The 25,972-nt window shown below is 41.2% G+C and overlaps 1 protein-coding gene across 1 annotated transcript; it reads right to left on the bottom strand.

Annotated features, from left to right (window-relative positions):
* Positions 1-3,700: 3,700 nt before the first annotated feature.
* On the bottom strand, positions 3,701-23,927 carry LOC133424818 (uncharacterized). The gene is made up of 10 exons (XM_061715342.1): positions 23,793-23,927; positions 17,722-17,867; positions 17,068-17,149; positions 14,611-14,746; positions 14,245-14,447; positions 14,003-14,139; positions 13,079-13,220; positions 12,715-12,996; positions 6,151-11,710; positions 3,701-5,042 (listed from the first exon to the last, which is right to left on the bottom strand). The coding sequence occupies exons 1-10, from the start codon at positions 23,916-23,918 to the stop codon at positions 5,032-5,034; spliced, it is 6,825 nt and encodes a 2,274-aa protein (XP_061571326.1). The 5' UTR covers positions 23,919-23,927; the 3' UTR covers positions 3,701-5,031.
* Between the last annotated feature and the right edge of the window lie 2,045 nt (positions 23,928-25,972).

A 25,972-nucleotide genomic window follows, 5' to 3' on the forward strand; every position in this document is an offset into this window, starting at 1 on the left:
GCTGCGTCCGAAATCACTTACTTCCACCCTAATGAGTATGCAAGATTTTTTAGTGCGTCCGAAACATTAGAACGTACTCACTAGTATGCTCTATCCAAACTCATTCCGGAGAATTTTTTTAGTGTGCATTGATGGACACTAGCCGAGCAGAAACTTCCCACAATGCAATGCAGCGGCGTTTGGTTGCTAAGTGATACGTATATGTCATAAGTATAATATTAATTATAATAATATTATTATATAATATTAATGCTATAATATTCGTATATAATAATATTATAGAATGTCATCTTGTTTTGGCCAGAATAAACAGGAAATAGTGGAGCGGTGCTGCTACTGCTGCTGTGACAGGTTACCATGGTAACAACCCCCCCTCCCTACAGCAGGAAGTGCCATGTGCGCTCTTAATAGTACGTCCGAATTAATGCACACTACTGATATTTACTAAAAAGTGTGCCGAATTTAAGTATACTTTTTAGTAGGGCTGGGCGATTTTGGACAAAAATACAATCCCAATTTTTTTCTCTGAAAAACCGATTTTCAATTTTGATTTCGATTTTTTTGGTAAAACTACAAAAGACAATGGAATAAATTGTTTCAAATATTTTATCTTTATTTTTAAAGAAAAATAGCAAACAAATTTCCCTATTGGGAATTAAGTGCAATTGAAAGATACTGTAAATCCTCCTTGAGTTTAGTAAAGTGACAACATTTACAATTTTCTTGACCAAACAAAGATGACTAGATGAGCTCTGTCTGTAATGCAGCCAGCTGCAAAAAAGGAAAATCGATTTTCCGATTTTCCTTTTTTTAACATCGTCTTGATTAATAAATCCGATTTAGATTTAAAATCGATTAATCGCACAGCCCTACTTTTTAGTATATACTGTTTAGTATGGCATTTCGGACGCACCGTATGAGTTCAAATCATGATTAGCCTAAAAGTTCTGGAAATACAAATATTTGTTAATTGTTTTTTGTGTCCTACTCTTAGCGCTTTATAAATTAATTTATAAACAGGCCTCTTTTTTTCCTCAAGAGATTTTTTAATCAGCCTCATGCTTGAAGAGAAAGCAACGTTTGTGCATGTTGTTTTCATCTCACTAATGTCCTTATCCTTATCCTTATATAAGGCTTATTGCATGTGAACTCTCAGGGTGATGCAGGGGAGATATTGCATGTCACGTTGCTTATGTTACAAATCACAAGTGAACAGAACTCCAACACACATACCCCCACCCACCTGTGGGTGAAAACCTGACTCCTCCTGTGGTCTCGTCTTCTTCGGCTCCCTTTGTCTACCACAACAAACAATAGTGACTGAGATGGAAAACAGATCAGCTTTCCGTCTGCCCTTTGTGACCGTTTGCCCGCAGGACCTTCCACTCCCACAACTACACAGCAACATCAGATACATTGAGCCTCAATTACCTTAAGCATATCTCATCCGTGACAACTTTAAGCAGCTGAATGAAGGAGGCATTATACTGCAGACACGGGTCAAGGCAGATGAGGACAGTCCAGAAACCAGTTTCAACTGCAATGAAAATAAAGAAATAATTGAATCTCCATCAGCTAATGTTACATCAGCCTTGACAGCATGTGATCTCTTTATTAGCTGCTATTTAAGGAATATCCTGGCCCTTGATCAGATGGTAAGGAGCATAAACTTTTGTACGAAACCAAAAATATCATCAACTGAAGCCCTTTTGAGAAAGAACCCGTAGTTGCAGCAGAATGACAGATACAGTAAGGTCTTGGGGAAAACTGCAGATGCCAAAATAAATAACATTTTTACTTTGAGCTTTTAACAAGGCGCAAAGCTAAAATCATCATTCCACTTATAGTATAGAGTAAGTCCTGACAGAGAAACCAAAGTAATTTTAACTGTGTGCATGAGTAGAGCCACAGCCAGAAGCTCAGAACTCCTGCAGGTCCTGGGTTCGAACCCCGACCTCTTCCCTCTCTATCCTCGCTTCCTGTACAGCACTTTCAAAATAAAAGCCCGCTAGAGCCGCACAAAAAAGAAGTGTTTGAATCAGTCATGTTGTTTTAACAGCTGGGAATGGGAGAGAGCTGTTTAAAACACATTTTGTTGAAAATACCACGAGTTGTCCTCTTGCGTCTTTTAAAAGTTATTAAACAAAAGCTGACGTCCATTAACTTAAACCAAACTGCTGGAAACGGGAAAGATGCCTGTATAAAACAGTCCTTTTTATATACTTTCACTACACTTTCAAAGTTAAAATGACTTAGTTTTAACCTTTAAGGTTCCTATATACGCTTTGACTTAAGCAAAACGTCATTTATTTTTAGTTTTGTCGGAGGTTTAACTACTTAGCATCGTAGACTCAGGCTTGTTTAAAAACTAGGAAGCTTATTTATACAATTTAAAATTACCTTTCAATTGTCCATGTTGTGAATTTCTATCACAGCTCGTCGTAATAAGAGTTACTTGTGGGACAACCACCAAATAAAAGCTATAACCGCGTTTACTGATGTGAATGTACCTGCGTTCAGTCACGTGACTGGCGCAGACCACGTGACTCCAGCCAACCACCTCACTACTTTATTAAAGGGTTTAATTGTGGCAAGAAATTAATACTTTCACCCTTGACCACAGTGGTGGGGTTAATATTCGTTTTGGAAATTGTAATATAGTATGTTAGTACTTCTACAGCAAAACCATAAACCACAATCTATAATGTTATCAATGCACCTTTTAATAACCATGTCTACTTCATACTGCTGCACCTTCACTTTTTTTTTTTTTTTTCCCCAATTGTATATACAGGACTGTCTCAGAAAATTTGAATATTGTGATTTTCTGTAATGCAATTACAAAAACAAAAATGTCATACATTCTGGATTCATTACAAATCAACTGAAATATTGCAAGCCTTTTATTATTTTAATATTGCTGATCATGGCTTACAGCTTAAGAAAACTCAAATATCCTATCTCAAAAAATTAGAATATTCTGGGAATCTTAATCTTAAAATGTAAGCCATAATCAGCAATATTGAAATAATAAAAAGCTTGCAATATTTCAGTTGATTTGTAATGAATCCAGAATGGAGGACATTTTTTTTTTTTTTTTTTTTTTTTTAAAATTGCATTACAGAAAATAAAGAACTTTATCACAATATTCTAATTTTCTTAGACAGTCCTGTATGTTAATAGGCAGTTGTCTATTACTGTTTGCAGCTATTTAAATCTGGGTTCAGTGAGCGAAACAACCAAAGATAAATTCCCTGTGAGGCATGTTCATACTTGGCCAATAAAAGCTTATTCTATTCTTCTTATAAAAGGTTAATACATTAAAAAAAAGCCAGATTTTGTCCAAAAGTACCTTTCATTGCTGTGTTAAGTGTAAGTTAAGCGTAAGTTAGCATTTACAGAAATATAACCAAGGAGAACAGCACAAGCATTTGCACATGTTGGATGTCAACTGGGAAAATGACACGTGCAAGAAGGTCGGTGAAGGTCAAGCCTTATCTTAATCCTGACTGGTCAACTCAGGAAATAATGCAATAATCCCGTTTGGTTCCCAGCAGCTGCCAAACATCTTGCTTCCGTCTCCAGCCAACAAAGGGTTTTATTTCCTACTACCGAAACCGTTTTCTCTTCCGATGACACCACTACACATTCCTCTGGTGCAACGCATAACAGAAAGAGCAAGCCAAACAATCGCTGCCATTTGAAGTCTTGAATTTAATTTTCAATGAAACAAAATATAAACCCAGCTCCAGCATCCCCCTTATATAATAAGTCATTGAAACTCTTAAAATATTTACAAAAGATAGAAAATAAAAAATAAATAGAACCTGCTGCTGCGCATGAAAGTCATGCGCAGCCTCCTGGTAACACTTATAACTCTGGTAGCTCAGGTCTGCCACATCCATTTCTGCTTGAAAGAGAACATTCACCCCGTTAAAGAAATCAACCTGCTTCTATGGCAAATATAATAATTACATGTGATAAAACAACTTAGTTCAGAATGTTAGAACATTACAAAACAGAATACAGTGACAAATCAGTGGGACACTGGCACATTTTGTGGTTGGGAGTAGCTAAATAAACTGCAGTCTGCTGGATGCAACTGAAAATTATAGCATTTGAATCCCAAAAATGTTAAAAGTAAAGCGAAGCAGCGTTGCATGTTGAAAAACACGCGATGCACAAAAAAAGCAAACTATATTCGAATGATTGCAATCATCATGTCAACAAAATTGCTGTAATGGAAGTATGGGTGCACACCGCCCCCTACTGGTGACTCACTGTGAGGACAAGCAGCGCAGAGCTAACAAGACCCGCGGGGGACTTTTGTTTTAATAAGAAATACAATTAGTATTTTAACAAGAATTGTACATATAAAAACTTCTTAAAGAAGACTTTAATACAAGAATCTTACAACTTTAGGTTTTAGACTCAGTCTAAATTATGTTTGTAGCCTCTGGATGGTAAAACCGTATGAACTTTTCGATGCTTCCATTTATTCCACATCCCCACAACTTGAGTACAAATTATCTCAAAATCTTATGGGAATAGTGCAAAAAGCAAAATGTCTCTGTATGGCTTACTGGCGTGAAAATATGCATCCTTGTGGTCTTGTCAGTTTGTTTTTTCGGTGGTCAGCGGGCCAGCCTGGAAGCCACAATGTCCAACAGCCATATCAGGTGAAGCAGCTCGGCGGTTCCGATGCAGGCACTTCGATACTTGCTGTCCCTCCAACAGTCTGACTGGGGATCAGTTCAGTAGTTTTCTTTTTCTCAGAATTTCCTATTAGGTCACGCATGTCCCGTGTGCTCCCAGAACTCCTCTTGCATGACGAACGTGTGCTGCAACAAAAATCCAGAAACCCTCACAGTTCTGGTTATGCATTTGTGGATGCACAAGTCTCCGTCTCCAGCGATGGACAAGTAATCTGGAGACGACGGATCTGGTGAAGGACGGCCCGTCCTCGGGCTCCATGCGGGTCCACGGGTCTGTCAAGTATCCAAAAATCTCCTTTCCCTTTATCAGATATGTTCAACTGTTACCTGCAACAGAAAACAAAACAATGGGTTGCGCTTGGATTGCACCTTGTCATTATAGGTCAAATTTAAAGCAGTTATATGTGCAGAAACTTGTTGATTGGCTGGTTTTACTTTGGGCTGGGTATCAAAAGTTGATGCCTTTCTGGTATTGATTCAATTGCTTTGATCAAGCATGAAACAGTTCTCCATCATTTGGTACCATTGCTCTGCAGCTATCTATGCTGCTCCAACCATCCAATCCTGACAAATCAAGTTTAATCCATACGCCTGGAAACACTAATATGAGTGCACGTTAAAGCCGCCGCCTCACACACGCGTGTCGGAACCGTCAACAACGTTGCTGAATTTTGACTTACAACAGGGTGGTATCAAGCCTTGCCAAACTGAAGTGTGTATTCATTACTTTGGGATGAAACGTTGCTCCCTTGGAAGCTGGAAAAAGTTAATCTTTTCAGCCTTTGACAATAGGTGGATTTCCATTACACTTTGGCTGAAAACAACAGTGAAACTCTGAAATTACACCTTTCAATTGTTTTTCTTTGTATGGGCATAACTGTATCTCCTCCTACGACTTTTCAGAACGCCTGGCTCGAACCACATTCTGCAACGTGCCTTCTGACACCGTTTCAAAAACAAATGTAAAAGTTTTCTACCCTCAGACTTCCTGTAAATGGATTTTATTAATTTGGTATCGAATCAGTATCAAAGATAAGGTGAAAGTTTTCTTGTTATTGAAAATGTTTTAACGATACCCAGCCCAAAGTTTACTCAAACCCCTGAAGAACGGAGCAAGGAAGTTCATCTCTGCCTAAGAGGTTCTCAGATGCACTGAAGAGCTAAACTGGCACTTAAAAAACAGACATCATGGGGAAAAGCATATAATTTGAGTGCCAAAAAAAACAAATAAAAACTGTAATCTTGTAACTCTGAGGTCATCCAAAATTTAGAGGGCATCATAAAAAAAACAGGAATATTTTTCCCTTCCAAACATAACAAGCTGCATCTGCTGTACCTTAGAAATGCAATAATAAATCGTACAAACTGAAACGAGGGAGGAATTTGGTCAACTTCTCAGGAAAAACAACATCAGAGATGAAGACTGAACACTCACCCTCATCATCGGAGTCAAATCCAAACAGTTTGGAGCAGCTCTGCCGCTGCTGGTGACCCTGCAGCTCCTCGGTGTTGCTGAAAGTAGCGAAACAGTTGCCGCATCGCTGCCGCTGCAGGGCTGCAGCCACGCTGGCCTGCTCCAGGGGAGCGCCCTCCGGAGGCAGCTGGAAGAACGACATCTCCTTCCTCCGCTTTGGCATGGTGATGTACTTCTCATCCAGGTACGCCGTCGGCGGCAGGCGCATGTATGGCTTCTTGCCGTACTCGGCAAGAGTCTCCTTGCACAACGTAAACTTCACGTCTTCCGTTGACACTTGTCCGTTCACGTTTTCCAAAGAGCCACACAGTGACGTTCCTGCTAGAGTTGTTCCTGCTAGAGTTGTTCCTGCTAGAGTTGTTCCTGCGTTAAGAGACGAGTGATGCCCGTGATCTTTGGATTTTTTCTTGACACTCTTATTGGTGTCGTCTTTATTAATGTTCTTCCGCTTTGCACTTGCTTTGCTGACCTCAGACTTTTTTGTACCATCTGATTTCTTCGATTTTTCCTTTTTGATCACTTTCTGCTGGTCGTCTTTGTTGGACAAACCAGTCTCACTCAAGATTTCCGCGGGCCTGGATGGACAAGAGCTGTCAAGTACTGCGTCTGAAGGCTCTTTTTCCTTCTTCTCCTCATCAGGAGTGCTTTTTGGTAACACCAGCTCTAGTTTGCTGGTACCCTGTTGTTGGACCTCCCTCTTTGACTTTGCATCTTTTTTCAAGGCAGAGGCCTTGCTCTGTTTTTTGGACAGACATTTCTCCTTCACAGACTTCTTGTCCGCCTCCGTCATCAGCCTGATCTTCTTTGTCTTGCTCGGGCCTGAAGATGAAGCTTTTTTATTTCCATCTTTTGCGTGCAGCGATTTCGTCGGCTTTCGCCCTCGTTTCCCCTTCTGCACGTCCTCGGCGGTTCGCGGTACGTTTGAGCCTTCAGCTGGGATCGAGGGCACGGAACTACTGGAGTCAATTTGTGTTGAATTTTCCACCTTTGCGTTTCCCTCGGCGTCAGCAGAACTTTTTCCTGGACCCGCTTTAGCTTTAACTTGTGGGACAGCAGATTTGGACTTTTCAACCTTTTTTGAAGCTGTCGGGACTTCTTTCTTTTTAAAACTTTTGTTTACATGCCTTGTTGCACTCTTAAGTTTCTTTAACTTGCTGGCATTTGAAGGCGTGTGATGACTTTTAATCTTGGGCAGTTTCTTTATTTTCACAGCAGATGACTTTTGTGTTTTGGATTCTGCGGAGATGGTCTGATTTAAACTGTTAGATGGAGATTTATTATGAGCACGACCCCGTGCCCCCTGCCTCTCCTCTGCCAGCTTGGAGTCTGAATTGTCAGTTGCCTTCTCTGTTTTAGCTTCGTTCTGGACCTTCGTGCTCTTTTCTTTTTCTACTTTCAACTTGGCGCTCACGGTTGAAATCCTCTGCGTTTCTGCAGGGAAACGCTTCGGACCAGCAGAAGTGTTTTCATCGTGGACCGCTTTGTTCAACTTCGGGGGCCGGCCTTTTCTTTTAAAACCTTGCACGCTCCCTTTGGCGACCTTTGTGCTCTTTTCTTTTTCTACTTTCGACTTGGTGGCGCTCACGGTTGAAATCCTCGGCGTTTCTGCAGGGAAACGCTTCGGACCAGCAGAATTGTTTTCATCGTGGACCGCTTTGTTCAACTTCGGGGGCCGGCCTCTTCTTTTAAAACCTTGCACGCTCCCTTTGACGACCTTCGTGCACTTTTCTTTTTCTACTTTCGACTTGGTGCTCACGGTTGAAATCGTCTGCGTTTCTGCAGGGAAACGCTTCGGACCAGCAGAAGTGTTTTCATCGTGGACCACTTTGTTCAACTTTGGGGGCCGGCCTCTTCTTTTAAAACCTTGCACGCTCCCTTTTACGTGGTTTTTCTTCAACATGCACCCCACTTTCTTTCTCTGTTTTAACGACAACGATGAGGTGCTTTGCTGAGTTTTAGCCGTCAGATTTGCAATTGTGGCTTTCCTTAATGTTTGCCTTAACCAAAGACCGGGAACCGTAGGCTGTGCAGACGACGTGGACAGACTCTTCAACGCATCTGAATCGTTGTGCTCGTCTCTCTCTTTTGGCTCCTTCATCTCTGATGCTTTGCTCCCAGAAAAAGGATGACTGTTACCTTTTTTCCTCGACGGCGAGTCGTGTGATGCCAGATCTTTTAACTTGTGAGCAGCCTTCACACCCTCAGTCCTATTTCCAGAAGTGGAGGCAGTAGTATCTTCTGAATTTGGACATTTCTTCTGGACTGTTGTTTTACCAACTTTGTCACTTGTGTTCTTCTCATTTTTATGAGACTTGGAAGCATAATGTTCTCTTTCATGAAGGTTCAGCGCCCAAAGACAAATAAACAGCTGGGAGCAACCCGGTAGGCAGCACATGGCCTGGAGCGGACTGTGTTTCCTGGCGTGCCGGCTCATCTCCATCCCTGATTTGAACCTGGCTGTGCAGCCCTGATGAAGACAGGGATGCCGGGGGGCGTCTCTGTGTCTTTCAACGTGGTGCTGGAAGTGTTCGAAGCTCCGTAAAACCCGCTTGCAGATACTGCATTGGCCATTTCCAACCCGGAAGGCCAGCTCTAAAGGTTTGATCTCCCCACCGTGACTTTCGAGTGCGTGGCACAGGACAGCAACTTGGTTCTTTGACAACCAAGAACATCCATCCACAGGACAGGAAATTTTCTTTTGAGGGACATTTTTCTCCTCAACTACTCTTCCAATTTGTTTTGATGCCTTATTAGGGACCTGGTGAGATTCTGTATTTTTCTTTTCTACAGAATAAGTTACTTCTTTCTCTGCCTGATGTGATGATGCAGAAGAATCCACGTCAACATCTTGGTTTTCCTGCAAACTCAACCTCCCAGCTGCATCGCTTCCTCCTAGGTGGATCTTTTGTTGCACATGTTCCTGCTTTACATCCACATCCTTCTTTAACCTGGTGAATTCCTTTTTCCCAAAATGTCCATTTACCCTGTGAACGGCAGCTTTAGCATTAAGGTGCTTTGATGCATTCTGATTTTTATGTGAAGATGTCCCACTCTTTTGTTTGTCATTAGATCTTAGATCTGTCCTGGATTCAGGTGACGCCAAACCGTGTGAGCTTTCAGTTTTAGGGCAGACTGCAGACTTCCTCCGCCTCCCCCGTTTGCGGCAAGGAGAAGACATGGTGTTTGCTTTGGCAGGAGTATCTTTGGTGTCCAAACCCCCGTTTTCTTGGGGGGTTCTGCCAGCTGGATCCTCTTTGCTCCTCTTTAGCTTCTCTATGTGATCAGACAGGTGAATCATGGCCAACAGATCATCTTTGAACATCACTCGACAGAACATGCACTCATCCTTGCGGTAATGAAACATGGCATGTGATACAACGCGACTCCCCTTGAAGTCCTTGGTGCAGAAGGTACAATAATACTCCAACCGGGACTCCTCCGTTTCTGGTCCTGTGGGCTCACCATTTTCAGATGTGTCTGAATAAGTATCCTGGCTGAGGTCTTCCTCTTTTATTTTATGCGCTAGAGAGGGCTCCTGTTCTGGTACAGCGCTTGCGTCGGTAGGACCTTTGCTAGGACTTTGAGATAAACTTCCTCCTCTTGACTCTGTGGAGTCTTTAATGTCCGGAGTTGGCCATTTGTCCGTCTCCTGATCTTGAGCAAGCTGTTTGGGTGAGATTTCAGTGACCATCTCCGTTACCAAGGTCAAAGCAGTAGGGTTCTCGTAAGCCTCTGGTTCAAACTGCTCCTGTAAAGTGGGGTTTCTTTCAAGGTTGCTCTTTCTCTGCACATGTGAAATCTCTGTGGTGTGCGTTGAGAAATCTTTGCCACTTTCGCCTTGAGATGACCGTGTGTGTTGTTCCCCGCCGCTCACGTCAAAATCTTGACCGTGTGAAGAAATGTGATCTGCAGCTCCACAGTTTGAAACGTTGGCGTTAACCGAGTGTGAATGGTTTTCATTAAAAGGTTCCATCTTGGTTTTGACTGCTGTTGCTGAGGTTTGTGAAACATCTTCTCCACTCGGAGGCTTGGACACTTTGTCCAACACGGAGGACTGTGAGGCGATGGTGACCTTCATCTCAACAGCCGGCTCCTCTCTGGGCTCTGCTGCCGCGGCCCTGTGAGCTTCGGGGACGTCACGTAAATCTGAGACTTTGGTCCCTTCAGCAGCTTCTGAAGTCGGCGGAGTTGTAACAACTTCCACCTCAGCGGAGCTTTCAGGCAGATCTCTTAAACAAGTAATGCTTTGTGAGATCTTTTTGGAGAGCCAGTCTGAATGGGGGGACTCCGTCACGTGTTCCGCTCCCGTCTCAACGGCAGACTTTTCAGTGAGCTCTGCAGTCGATGTTTTTCTTGGGAGCACTTTTGTATTTTGAGCTTGAAGGACTTTTTCAGAAACTTGAGATCCCACATCCTTTGCTGTCTGAGAGGCATTCCATCGTTTCATATGAGCGGAGGTCTTTCCACAGAGGCCTTTCGGTGAATCTTTAGGAGGGCTCCCCTGCACCGAGGAGCGTGTGATTGTTGAGACGGAGCCGTGAACATTTGTCCTGGTGCCTTTGCCTTTTTGTCGCCGAACGTAACAGTGCAGCTGCTGTATGAACATGGTTAGATCGCGCGCTCGGAGAACCACCTCTTTGCGATGGACAGTCTTGGCCGGCTGTGGCGAGGCAGGAGGTTTCACAGTGGGCTTGTACAGAAGAACTTGAGGCAACCCTTTGGGTCTGGTGCAAGAATCGTCGCTAAACGAAGCGATAAGTTCATTGTCTGGTAGAGAAAGCTCCAGGATCACTTGTGGAGGGCTGGCTGGTTTGGTGATGTCCAATGAAAACCCATTCTGGTACTTGTTCTCTCGGGCCTTCAGGTGACAGCTCACTAGAGGTTTGAGTTTGGCATTGTTCTTCATCTGACCCCTTTCAGATCTCTTCATGACGCACGATTTAAGGCGCTTTCGCTTTTTGAACGAGTTCTTTTTGATTCTCATGGGAACGTTTTCTTCAAGAGTTCCTGAGTCTTCCAGAAGCCACTTGGGTTGTCTGATCTTTCGTTTTGGTGGGTTCTTCTCCGAATGCCTTGTCGTGCGCTTATGTTCTTCATACCTTAAGGATACATTGCCGTGTATTCTGTCTAGCTGCCAAAATGAGCGTCTCAAAGGTCCAGAGGAAGATTCTTTCAAAGGCTGTGACCTTTGGTTGCCTTTCCTTCTCACAGTGTGGTCGTTTAAGCGCGTTTTCCCTGCGCCTAACTTCAGTCTTTTGGACGTATCGTCAGTAACTTCTATAAAATGTTTGTCTTCTTTATGATGACGCTTCTTTGCTTGAGTGAGTTCTCCTCCGTGACACGCTGATGCACTTGATCGGAGAGCGGGGTCTTTTGCACAGTACTTGGAGAGCCATTTGTCCTCCATGATTTCTAAAAGAGCCGCGCTAACCACCTTCCCACTCATCAGACTCAGACAGTTGGTCCGCAGAGCGATGAGGTTCCAAAACTCGGGATCAAAATGTAGATCCTTCTTTAATATCTGAGAAGAGAAAAGCAAATAATAATGCAATTAATATCACAAATCATTGCATCTGAAATTGCTGTGCATGTTGTACAGGTGGGTCTAGTCTTGCAGTCTAACCACTGAAATAGCTGGGAACCGTTCCGCTCTTTAAAGTTTCTATTTATTTTGGGTTTTCTGAAGCAAACAAAGGTAAAAATGATCCAAACATTTTTCAGCGAGTACAGCACTCTACAAGCAGGGTTCCTCTGTGAATCCTGATGTGTATGGGGCTCACCGTCTCGCAAGAACAGACATTTGTAACCAATGTCTGATATGATACTGTTGAATTCTGGTGCCTATTCATCCAAACTTTGTGCGATAATACCAGTTTCACCGGTAGCAAAACTCACCTAGAGCATGATTCTACCGCTACCATACTTCACAGTTAAACATATCTTTGACTGGGAATAAAACTGTCATTTAGCGCAGGCCAGCATGATCCAGAGCCAGAGCAGGTTTTCAATGCTGATTTTCATGTTTTAGATGCCACCCTGCTTTCAGCACACTGTGATACAAGGAGCTCTGTCATCAACAGAGATGTCCAGACCTTGTTGAAAAGCTAATGAGGACCATTAATTAGAAGGGCGTGTTGATACAAGGCAACATTTAAAACATGCAGGACGAGGGCCCAGAGGACCGGAATTGAAAAGCCTTGATCCAGAGGAATCCCCCTAGAGATGTTACTACAGGCCCAGATTGCTGAGGCATGCTCCATGTGGCAATTTTTAATCAACTAAGTGTAGATTTCTGTTAAAATGACAAAAAACAAAAATTATTGACCAAATTCCCAATACGAAACGCTTTACATCTCGATTGACTCAAGTTATCTTTGACAAATGCTCGTTTAGACTGTAGTATAGCAGACAAATGTTTTCATAGCATCAGGTCAAAAACAGAAAATGATGCAAAGGTTGGGGGGGAAAAAAAAGAAAGAAGAAAAGTACAGCGCCTGTATAAATGTACACAAATGGTTGTCCTACCTGCAGGGTTTCAAAGCGAACGTGATTTGGGAGGGGGCTGTCGTCCACATGGTAGTCCTGATCAGGGTGCACGTAAAGAAGGTACACCATCTTGTAGGATTCAACAGTCCGCTCCAGGAAGAAGATGAGAAGTGCGCACGCGCGGCAGACCTCCAGATCCCCGGGCAGCAGGCCCGCGATAGTTTTATAGATGAAGGTCTTTGTCATGACATCACAGGGAAGACGAGACTGCAGAGCATCAGCACAGACCTCAATACAGAACTGGATTCCTTCTTCACCCGCCTACAGACACAAGCAAAACAGTCAACACCTTCACATGTCGAGTCAAAAAATCGAAAGTTAACAGTACAAATTTCTGTCTCACTTCTTGTAGTATGGCTCTTATAAACGGGAAGATTGATTTGATATTTGTGGCGGACGACATCAGCTGCTGACACTCCTTTAATAGAGCCTGCTTGGATGTATTCAGCCGATGATGGAGATTGGCCCACACAGAGACAAGATCGCTAAGAGGAGGAAGAAAAAAATAAATTATAGCCAGTTAAAATACCCTTTATTTTAAAATTCATGTATAAATTCCTCAGTAAATGAGCATCAACTAGTGACGCACCGATTGTTCGGTAACCGAAATTGTTCGGCCGAAAATGGCAAAAAAACACTTTTGGTGTTCGGTGGAATAAGTGGGGAAAAAAAACGAACGATTAATAACGGCGTTGTAATATAAGGAAATAGACTGGCCGCTCCTGTAAAAGCTGCGCACCACAAACATAAATCGTAACCACATAAGAAGTTTACCTAACATTCACCAGGAGGTGGAACCAAAACAACATAATGCTGGGAAATTAAAAAATGTTCAGTTTTTTATGTTCAATAAATATTTTCTACCTTGTAATTTTGTAAAATATGTTTTTCTTTGAAAAGATAAAGATAAGATAAGATATTCCTTTATTAGTCCCACAGCGGGGAAATTTGCCCGTACAGCAGCAAAGGGGATAGTGCAAGACAAGAGGCATCAATAGAAATAATAAAAATACAATAATAATATCCGAGTATGACACACTATAAACAGTACTGGTATATACATTAATAATAATAATAAAAAATACTGGTATATAAAATATGCCTAAATCAAATTTATTTGATTTATGCAATGGTGAAAAAATTGTCAAAATAAATGAAAAACTGCAAAGAACCATGTTCGGTATTGGGCCAAGTGTTTATTATTATTTTCGGTTTCGGCCACAAATTTTCATTTCGGTGCATCACTAGCATCAACTTCTTTACTTACCACAAATGGTACATATCTCCCCTGCGGAGCTGCTGAGATAGGAAGGCTGTGCTGAGGGCTAATAACAAGTCATCCTTCTCTTCACACTCCAAGCTACAGATGATTTGTACGGCATCTTTACCATTAATGTCAGCCACCTGAAACAGTGAATGGAGTTTGAGTGACAGCATAGGACACAGAAACAGACTGGAGCAGTAATGAATGAGCACCTGACAGATGCTGCACCGGGTTAGACCACCCACCTCTTTACGTAGGTGGTCAAACTGTGACGTTTTGTGAAGCCATGTGAGGTAGACCTGGAGGAAGAACAGGTGCAGTCCTGTCGTGGGGTGCTGAGTGCAACATTTAGCCAGGGCCATGGCTTCTCTGGCACGGTCACAGGATAAAAGATAGCGCACCCGAAGCTCGAAGAACACCGGCAGCTCAGAGCTGATGTATCCCTCCACTGAAGGACGGTCGGGACACAGAGACAACCAGGGTTTAGTATTTCTTTGTACTTTAACAACGACTCAAGAACAACATAATAGGCTCTGGAGGAGAAGATATTCAACAATGACATTTTTATATTTGCAGTTCTGTCATATTTGTACAGATTGACCACATCTGACCTTCAGTGTGAGGTAAGCAGGACTCGCTGAGGACTGCCTGTAAGGTTGGGCTGGCCCAGGGCCCGCCGCCGTGCACCAAACGCTCCACCTGAAGCATGTGAACATTCTGATACTTCGATAGGACCAGATGACATTCCTGAAACAACACACAGATAAGAGCAACGCTCTGAATTAGATCATCAATTCTTCAAATATCTCAATGATTTATCCTCAAACCACTCCCAGTCTTATTCATCTGCTCACCACTGAATAGTGCACTGTTCAGTGGATATAGTCCGGGTCCACAGTGATGCGTTTTCATTTCAAATGCACAACATTTTCATCCTCACTACTTAAAAGCTCTAACATACACAGAACCTCTCACACATCCACGTAGTCCCATCCAGTTTCCTCCGCTTATCAGAGGTCAGGGAGGAATCCAGGAGGCCTCCAAACCAGCCCTGGCTCCTCTCCATGTGGAGGAGCAGCGCCTCAACTAGGCCTGTGTTGAAAAAAATCGATTTCCCAATTCCAAATCGAATCTCATATAAATTCCTAAAAATCGATTCATATGTCTAAAGATCGATTTTTTTTTAAAAAAAATTAATTTTCTTTTATTTATTTATGGTTTTTTTTTCTCATTACATTACAACTTTTGGTTATTTTTTTGTTTATCCCCAAAAAAGGAATGTTTTATTGGACACGAGAATAACTGGTGCCATGTTTTTGCCTTTAAATATGTTTAAAGGTATGAAAACATTAAAGTGTTAAGTTATAATTGCATAAATTGTCTATATTTCATTACTTTATATACTGTCTTGGGGTTACATTTGTAAAAAATGCTAAAAACCAAATTCTCAAAAATGAAAATTGGTAATTCTGACCCACATGTTTCTGAAAGCAGTTCTATCAGCATTCTGGGAGCTGATTGGTCCTAACAGCATCATTAGCTGCAATACTTGCTGTTTAATCTCAATATAATACTAGTAGTAATATTTTGGATAACTACAGTCATATAATTCATGCAACAGCTCAAAAAACAGTTATTTAATAACACTAACCCAAATCGATATTGGAATCGAATCAAATCTTGATCATCGATTCTGAATCTTAAGAATCGGAATCGAATCGATTCTTGACATTTGAATCGATCCCCAGCCCTAACCTCAACTCTTAACCCCCCCAGATAACTGAGCTTCTTCCTGGCCCCCCCACATCAATTTTTCCTCTTTCATCAGTTGTAGTTCTACCTGTCTGCTCCTTTGGTGGTTATAAAAACTGTACTGCACTATGCCAACCTTATGTACATTTACCAATAGAAGGAAAAAATACAAATGAGCTCATCTTTATGCGACATAGAACGGATCAATGATGACTGTAATATGTGCAGGGTGGATGTTGTAACAGCCTGTGAGGTAGGATGTCCTCAGGAGACGTCTGGTCTTTTCAGAGTAGGACAATTATTTTCCTGCTTCTTGTCTGGGCCAAGTGTAACTAGGTTTTGTGTTTTCATCCTCACGGCTCAGTTTTTAATCACGTAACTGAAAACACTGCTCCATTTTTTCATCATCAAACGTCCTATTAGTGTAGTTTAACTTCCGGTGTGGAAATTGTACATACATTGGAGGAATTGGTGTTGAACGTTGAGGACTAGACAAGTCGCTAGGGAACTGGATGATGGACTACAACTGTCAAGTATGTTAAGGAGCTAGTGAGGTACGTTTACACAAACACCTTTCCCACAACACATATGCACGTCATTGTCGTACCAGTGTAAAGCCTGAATTATGGTTCTGCGTTAAACCAACGCAGCGCATACGTCGTTGCCGTGACGACGTCGTGAACCCTTCGGACTTCTCCGTCACTCCATTTCGCCACGGTGCAAAACCCCCCCCAGAGCGCTAGTTGATACTTTGTTTAGCTTCCGGCTTTTCCGGTCACAGTGAATCAAAAAGATAAGGACAACTATTGTGCAAAAAAACAAAACAACCCCAAAAAAAAAAAACACACACACACACACACACACACGAAGAAAAGAGCGCTGAAAGTTCACGACTGCTTCACGAACCGGAACCGGAAACGCGTTGCTACCAAGCAGACCAATCACAGCCCTCTCGGTCTGCGTTGGGTTTGCATCGCCTCGACGCGTAGTTACATTTTTTGGGAGGTGCAGGTCAGGCTACGGAGAGACTCCTGCGTAGCCGTTTACCCTACGGCGTAGGTTTAACGCAGAACCATAATTCAGCCTTAATGAGGTGAACGCCCCCTGTTCCCCGGACAAGTGTGATTCTAGCATGTGCAATGAACATGTGATGTACAAAGGAAACACATTCACTACGTAGTGAAAGATTAGAAGCACTCAACATGGAATTTTTACACTAAAATTGTGAAGTGACAGTGTAGAAATAAGAGAAAACAGCTGTAACACATTTGTGCTTCTTATAAATCCTTCTGCAGACACCCACTCATCGCTCTCACCTGGAATGTAGCAGTGAAATGTTTCAGTGGCTCCTGATCGAAGTCCTTCTGGTCAAAGAACAGCAGCAGCTCAAAAAGACTCCTTTGACAAGAATAAAGCATCAAAGAAAAATGAGCTATTTTAAAATATTGTTGTACACAAACTGTTATTTTGAGTGCCACTAAAGAAAGTAACAGTGGGTGCAGTAAACTGTGAAAGGGAACGAAATGAGAAGAGATGACAAGAAAAGTGGAGGGCGTAGGGATGTTTTTCCTGGATCATAAATATCCTTTAAAAAGCCATCAAACATTAGCACATTTCACTTACTTTAAAAAAAAAACAACACCAACAGAAAGACAAATGTGAAAAAAGTTAATATAGTTTCTCCACCGTCTAAAAATAAGAGGGATTTTTCTTTCTGCACACATTTCAAAACTGAATGTGCTGTATATCAGTCTTTATTGTTGTTTTTCTGTGGGTGTTGCATCAAAGCCTCTTTTTCCCCAAGGCCAGCTGTGTGATGTCAACTCCTTGGGTAATTCAACATAATCCAACGCTGCTCCTCAGGACAAAGTTCTCATAACTGATGGATGTTAGCTTTCAGCAGTATAAGCGCTGGCTCGTAAACTAGTTAATGAGCTCTGCAAAACCTGAAGCAAGGTCTGCGTACTTACAAAGCCAGGCTACTGATTGCGTGCTGCACTTGATCACAGTTGGATGCAAAGAAGGTCGAGGCTCGAGCAAAATAGTGCAGAGCCGTCTCAAGGATCCTGAGCTGGGGCAGCGGCATCTGCCAACGAGAGGCGTGCTCCTCCACCAACTGCACAGAGATGGAAAACAAAGATGAGTCAGGGACAAAAATCACAAGGTCAATATAGAGTTTGAGTCAGGAACATGGTTAATCTGAGGAAAGCAAGTTGTGACTGTAATTTTAAGTGTACTGGCGACTCCACAGATTGCTCAATACTGAAAATACTTATTTGCTATATTTGATCATATTAGACCATGACAAAACAAGCTGCTAGATTAGTAGTTACCCTCACAGCAATTAACTTCATCCCCACAATCAAGTCAAATGCCAAAATCCAGAACAAAAAAAGAAATAAAATTAAAACAAAAAAACACACACGGGCAGTGACTGATCCCATTTAGTGTTTTAGCTCTGCAGCATTTTCTACAGTTGGGCTTGTCTGAATTAATGTGGCCCGCATGGATCACTCTGATCTGCAGCAGGTCAGCACTGCCGAATATTTATTTTTCCCTTCCGGCTAGGGAAGTGCAAGGGGAACCTCAAGTTGTATTTATTTACATGAATGTTGTTCCTTGCCATAATTGTTTTCATTCATAAATGCATAACAGAAAGCTAAATAATATTTGCTTCCCTTTTTTTAATTAAAACTTCATGCATCCATCACTCAAAAAAAGTGATATGATCCAAACCGTGAGATATGCAATCCTTAACAGTAGTATTAAATTGACTTGAAGCTCCTTCTCCAGCCAAAGTGTTACCAAATGGTGCCTCACACCGCAATTACTTTTTGAATTCCCCTGGGAAAATTTGTAAACATTTGAAGAAAAACTGAAAACTAGACTTATGTCGCCCCCTGGTGGTTTAAATCCAGGATATCAGCAGTGATATTCAGTAAACACTAAACCCGGCTAGAGCAAGGGTCTTCAACTCGGTCCTTGAGGTCAACTGTCCTGCATGTTTGAGATGTTTCTCTGCTTCAACATGCCTGATTCTAATTGGTGGTCCATCAACTCGTCATTGAGGTCTGAACAAGTTTAATTAAGACAGTCATTCGTATCGGGGTGTTAAAGCAGGAAAACATCTACAACATGCAGGACAGCGGACTGGACTTGAAGACGCCTGCTCTAGTGTTGATCACAGGCCTCAACATAAAATGCTTTAAATTAAATCTACACTTACTTTCACACAGAATCAAACCTTACTACGCCAGTTTTTTTTTTTTAAATGTCATCTATTTTCACCCCTTCCTCTGTTCTGGTTTATGCCAGTTGAGAGCAGAAATCCCCTGCCAGCCACTTCTTCTCTCAATAAGCTTAAAGTAATATCTGACAATAGCCTTTTCATGACCATCTATTGACATTACGATTTAGTTGTACAACCAAAACCAGCATTTACATTGTCTGATTTGGCTTTTAACCAAAACGCATCAGGAAACGCCAATAACTCAGATCTGGCATTTGACACAACTGACCACTTTATCATTAATGCATCCATCCTGTCCGACTCCTGTCAAACCTTCAGACTAATCAAGAATGAATATGTTTAATTTGAATTGCTGATTGACAGCCCTTTGTTTGTTTGGTGTTGCCACTGACTATTCAACATTGGACGGATTAGAAAACACAACATAGCTTGTGTGGGAAATGTACAAATCTGATTGGACACCTGGTTTGGTCCATTTGAAAGTGAACAGAGTTCCACTTTCCAATGAGTCTTTGTTCACTTGTTTGGTGCACATCGTGGTTCGGCTGGCATTAAGGGTCCCAAATTCACTTTACTCACTAGCCAAATGGGCTGCAATAAATCCACCGGCCAGGCATTGTTTTACCTGCCAAAATAATAATCACTTTTTTGTGTTATATATACATTAATTTCCATACATTTAATTGAGATAGTATTATGTTGAATACAAACTTAAAGAATAGTCCAGAAAAGAGTTGAAGCAGAATTATTTTGTATATATTGATGAATGGCTGTGGGTGGCTAAGGGACAAGCATCCCAAGTTGCAATGAAGTTTTATCTATCATTAGCCCTTTTACATTAGTGAATACACAGTAACACGCAAATCTAGCGTGTTGCCTGTTCTTCTTACATTGACTGACACGTTGCCGTGTCGAGCTGGCCCTCCTCGCCTTGCACTTAATTGTGGGTGAGGTCTAATGTAAACAAAACTAACTTGGTGGCGGGTCGTGGGTGGGGTTTGTTGATGACAAGACAAGGATGTCCGCAAGCTCCTTGTCCCCAGAGCCGTGGCTGTCATAAACCAGCATATTACAGAACCGTAATCTCCAACTGGCAACTAAAATTATCTGATGAATCTGACTTTGCAAGACACAAAACTTGGATAATTAACTAACTGAAGAACTTCAGGAAAAAAGTTTTTTGCATTCAATGAACACAACAGCAGAATGGGAGAAGGAAACTGCTATTCATATTTGTGCAACACGATCTAGGAAGTTGCTATTCAAATCCCGTTAAGCCGGGCAGACACTGCGATTGTCGGCTCGTTTTGAGCTGATTTTCCAGTCGTGCGACTGTTTTTTGGATCGGGCCGGATTTCGACCCAACCGTTGGTCGTGCCTCGTGCAGTATACGTGGGGTAACGACGAGAGAGTCACGACGAGCTCCCGATCACAAATCGTGTGCTCGCAAGAAAATCAAACGTGTTTGAAATCCTGGTCGCTCTTCGTGAAGGAATCGCACAGTTGAAGCAGCTACGACCCGATTGGCTCATCCTTTCACAGAGAGCATGCGCAATCTCTGATGTCACGTCAAAAACTGTTATTTGTAGTTTAAAGTGTTGCAAATTCACATTACAAATCATGTTTTAATAGCAGAAAAAAAGACTGCATTTTCCACGTCTGCCCAGCCAATTCCTTGTCCAATCACGACGTTGTCTAATCTTTTTTCATTTATCGCCACACAGAATGGCACAAATTGCGGAAGCGCGTTTGTTTTTGCTGAGCATCTTCGGTGTCTCCCACTTCGGGGTTCCTCTTCTTCCACTTCTTTTTGACGTTGCAGTTCCAGTACACAGAAGTCCGATGTGAGGATTATGATCGTATAGTCTGAGCAGACGGAGCATCAGAGCATCGGGTCGTACAGTGTGAGAACATAAATCGTGGACTGTGAACTTTTGAACTGAGCGATCTAGTCGTGCAGTTTGAGATGGGGCTGAATCAAACGATTTAAAATATTGCACAGTGTATGCCCAGCTTAACATGGATCCACCACCCGCTCCATCTCCTGCATCATCCAGCTATTCTGATGTTGATAAGTCAGCGAGGCCGACCAGACAGACACGGGCCGTCATGTAAATGGTAAATGGCTTACACTTATATAGCGCTTTCCAGCTGTACTCCTACAGCCCCAAAGCGCTTAATGTTACGTGGTACCACTGGATAACGCCTCCAGGTCACACCAGAACAGCGTGACCTCAGGAGCGGTTAGGGTGATGTAAATGGGAAAGGTGTTGGTGCTGGCGGTCACATGGTTCAGGTCTCTACACCGTCTGCAGCCCAGTCTTTATTCTCCAACAAACAGAAGCCTTGTTTTACAACAACCACTTAGTTCCAATACCTGGCATTATCTTCATATCTTACACGTGGAAAAAGCCAATATTCTCACTATTAAGATAGTCACTAGTACTACCAATGATTTTTATTGATCAAATTTCACAAACAGTATATATGATGACCAAAGTCAATTTTTTAAGACTTTCAAAAAAGGATTCAGAGATGAGGACAGAACATGGCTGGTTGTATAACGCTAACTGATAATTCTGTTAAACCCTTTTTGGTAAATATGTGCTAATCTTTTTCATTAACAAATGGCAACGCATTTATTATACATCTGCAATAATATTGTACTTAAACTACACAATTGCCTATCTTATCTTGAAGCCCTAAATTCGATGCATGTCACTTATGTCATAAACTTCCTGAATATAAATGTAGTTATTTGCACATATAACAGTCATAATTCAGTTAAAACCTTTTAATGAGGGATATAAAGTTTGTTTGGATTGTGTGATTTGTCATATTGGGAGATTTGATTAACTGAATTCATGTATAAAATGTTTGGATTACAAGTGGCTTTAGCCATTTTGTGTTTATTTTCTATTAAAGCAACATGCTCAAATTTAAGGAGTCAGTGTTTATTGTAAAATAAGTTGTTTATTGTATATGAAAATATTGTGGTTCAAAAGCTAAAACTGTTACTGAATCTGAATTTTACTGTAAATATATAAAGATCATTATTAAATATAAAAATATATAAACTTATAAAAGGTATCCGTAAACAGTTTGCCATTTATCAGTTTAAATATTTAATATTTTGTGCGTCTTTGCTCTTCAGTCATTGTGTTTGTTTTGTGCAGTAATTTGAAACGGATCACCAACAACGATGACAGGAAGTATTCTGCCAAGACTGTTAAACCTTAATAACTGCACTAATCCGGGTTAAGTAACTTGTCAGCATAAACATATTCTTAGCTACATTACAATTATTCAAATAAGGTGGTGACCAGTTCTGGGCCAGGGAGTGAGATGTCAACACATCTCTTTGCCTGTACAAAGTTTGGATTACAAGTGGCTTTAGCCATTTTGTGTTTATTTTTCTATTACAGCAACGTGCTCAAATTTAAGGAGTGTTAAGTCAGTGTTTATTGTAAAATAAGTTGTTTATTGTATATGAAAGTATTGTGGTTCAATTGCTAGGACTGTTAGTAAATCAGAATTTTACTGTAAATATATAAAGATCATTATCAAATAATATATATATATATACTTATAAGAGGTATCAGTAAGCAGTTTATTGCCATTTATCAGTTTAAATATTTAATATTTTGTGCATCTTTGCTCTTCAGTCATTGTGTTTGTTTGGTGCAGTAATTTAAAACGGATCACCAACGATGACAGGACATCTTCTGCCACGACTGTTAAACCTTAATAACTGCACTAATCCGGGTTAAGTAACTTGTCAGCATAAACATATTCTTAACTACATTAATATTATTCAAATAATGTGGTGACCAGTTCTGGGCCAGGGAATGAGATGTCAACACATCTCTTTGCCTGAACAAAGTTTGGATTACAAGTGGCTTTAGCCATTTTGTGTTTATTTTTCTATTACAACAACGTGCTCAAATTTAAGGAGTGTTAAGCCGGGGTTTATTGTAAAATAAGTTGTTTATTGTATATGAAAGTATAGGTATCAGTATCAGTAAGCAGTTTAGTGCCAGTTATCAGTTTAAATGTTGAATATTTTGTGCATCTTCAGCCGTTATGTACGTTTTAATTCAGTAATTTGAAGATTTAAACGATGACAGGACGTCTTGACGGTTAAAAACCGTTAATAACCGTTAATAACCACACTAATTAGGGTTAAGTAACGTCAGTTCTGTGGGAGAGTGGTGTCAACACGTCTCTTTTCCTGTACAAAGTCTAATGTGAATGTCAAGAATTTCGTAAAATAGTGAGTAAAAAATGTAACAAATGTATTAAATCGACTAAAGCGAGTGTGGTTAATAATCCAGGCCGGTTAAAGATGTTTAACTGCAGTAATGAGTAGATAATGAGTGGATGAGCAGGTCCGGCTAAACCCGGCCCACAGTTTGTTTGGTAAACACAAAACTTAAAAGGTAAATCTGAGCCATGAGAGCTGCAACAAGCAGCACAAACACTCAATTATGATCCAGTCCCCGGGGAGAATATGTGAATACCATCAGTATTGGTGGTTTTGTGAACAGACACCTGGTTTAATAGATGTTATGTCCGCTGGAGCACTTTGTGGAGGAACTACGCCTCTTGAAGCCTGATTTATGGTTCTGCGTTAAATCGACACAGAGGCTACGGCGTCCCATACGCCGTAGCCTCTGCGTCGGTGTAACGCGGAACCATAAATCAGCCTTCAGCGTCCCGGTGCTAGCGGGGCTAGTTCTGGGGGAGGGGAACCTGCCGTCCTCTCAACACCTACCCAAACGCCCCACTCACCTGGCAGAAGTCCCGGCAGAAAGTGTCATCGTGTGCTGGGAGTGTGCCCTCGCTGCAGCGGCCCAGCAGCCCCTGTAGCTGTTGTTCCAGCCGCTCCGCCTCGCACGCAGCGCTGCGCTCCGCCATACTGCCCGTCTGGCCCTGCTCGTAGCAGCGACCACGCTGATTGGCTGATGGGACGTCCGGGGGGAAAGCTCCTTTACTACACCGCGGCGCGCCGGACAGGGCTGAGCGAGGGCGGAGTCAGGAGTCGTTCCATAGACATACTGTACTGTTGACTATTGTTGACCAAATGCATTGTGATCTTGTCTGGATTGATTTGATTTGATTTGATTTATTTTTGTACATGTAAAAAACAACACTTCAATAGAAGTTTAAGAAAACAAAACAACAAAACAAAGAATGTCATCCTTTAGCACTTTATCTTAATTCACATGTGCAAAAAAGGAGTAGGAAGAAGTGAGTTTAATCCTACCCCCATTCACTAATCATTTAACCCGCATTTATAAATACTCACACACTGTACTCACACTGCTAAATAACAGTATTATTATTATTATTATTATTATTATTATTATTATTACTACTATTATTATTATTATTATTATTATTATTATTATTATTATTATTATTATTATTATTATTATTATTATATACTGTAATTATACTCACACACATAGTTGAATATTTCTATATATTTGTACACACATGCCCATATAAATATTTATATAAATATACTTATTTGCACTATACTGTCTCTATTAACTGCATCTGCTCTATATCTACACTACAGTATGTATATACATATATATATATATATATATATATATATATATATATATATATATATATATATATATATATATATATATATATATATATATACTTACACGCATAATCACACACACACACACACACATATATATACCCATACATACGCATACACCCATTCATATATTTAAGTATTATATGACGTATATATGTAAATTTACTTTTATATGAATGTACTTTTAATCTTCATGGACCCCAGGAAGATTAAATGCACTTAATTAAATAAAAAAATTACGGATCTCAGTGGAGACCCCGCACACACGGTGTACGCAGGAAAGCATAACAGGCGCCCCGAACCACATGGCAGACACAAACACAGCGCTACGGCTAATCACTGTTAATAATTGCATTCACGTTGGGTCGTAGAAACTTGGAAAAAAAACACTCATCATTTTAATACTAAAACTGTACAATAAATCAACACAAATAAAGCCTAACGTTACCAAACCAGCTCGAGTGACACACCATTTAGTGTGTTAGTCATGCTTAAATACTTTTAATTTTAATTCCATTTTCAAATATGCCATCATTTGGAAAGTTGCGTTTAGGTACAGTTTTAAATGCTGGATTTCTTGAGACGAATGCATCAAACGGTTCTGGATTAAAAAACGTTATACCTTTTTAGGTGCAGGTTTCTGATTTCTACAAAATATGTATTTTTACAGGCTTGTAAACATAAAATCAACTACATTTGGGGAAAAAAGTCAAGGTTTGCAAACTGTTTATAGCTTTATAGCTATATTTGTGATGACTGACAGGTAACCATCCGGATAATGTGATGCCTTTTTCTTTTATTTTGCTGTGTGTGCACTCTTTTTGCACATTATTTCAGTATGTAGATACTACTCCACTTATCTCTACTACAGGGTTTTCATACTTGTGTGCTGCATCGTTTCAATTGTTTATATCCAGGACCTTTAACCTGTGTGTGTGTGTGTGTGTGTGTGTGTGTGTGTGTGTGTGTGTGTGTGTGTGTGTGTGTGTGTGTGCACATCTGTAACCTGTGAGAATTTGCACACCTGTAACCCATGCCGTGTGTGCACGTGTACACACCCGTGACCCGTGTGTGTGTGTGTGTGTGTGTGTGTGTGTGTGTGTGTGTGTGTGTGTGTGTGTGTGTGTGTGTGTGTGTGTGTGTGTGTGTGTGTGTGTGTGTGTGTGTGTGTGTGTGTGTGTGTGCTGCAGGGACGCTGCATGCTGCCTGCCAGCTGATGAGCACGCGGGCCGCTGAGGTTCTGGCCCTGAAGATCTGCTGCCGTTTCCACAAGGTTTACTCAACAAGAAACCATGAAACCTGTGATTTTACTGAAGCGAGGCTCTGACAGGATCAGCTCCCTCTACAGCAGCAG

This window comes from Cololabis saira, chromosome 24 (assembly GCF_033807715.1).
Source record: "Cololabis saira isolate AMF1-May2022 chromosome 24, fColSai1.1, whole genome shotgun sequence".
In the NCBI taxonomy this organism is placed as follows: Eukaryota; Metazoa; Chordata; class Actinopteri; order Beloniformes; family Belonidae; genus Cololabis; species Cololabis saira.

Coding starts and splice junctions, on each gene's coding strand:
- LOC133424818 (XM_061715342.1), bottom strand. CDS start 23,918: ATGGCGGAGCGCAGCGCTGCGTGCGAGGCGGAGCGGCTGGAACAACAG. Junction 14,747..17,067: donor ATTTCACTGCTACATTCCAG/GTGAGAGCGATG, acceptor GTGTTGTTTCAG/GAATGTCATCTGGTCCTATC. Junction 12,997..13,078: donor TAAGAGCCATACTACAAGAA/GTGAGACAGAAA, acceptor TTGTGTCTGTAG/GCGGGTGAAGAAGGAATCCA.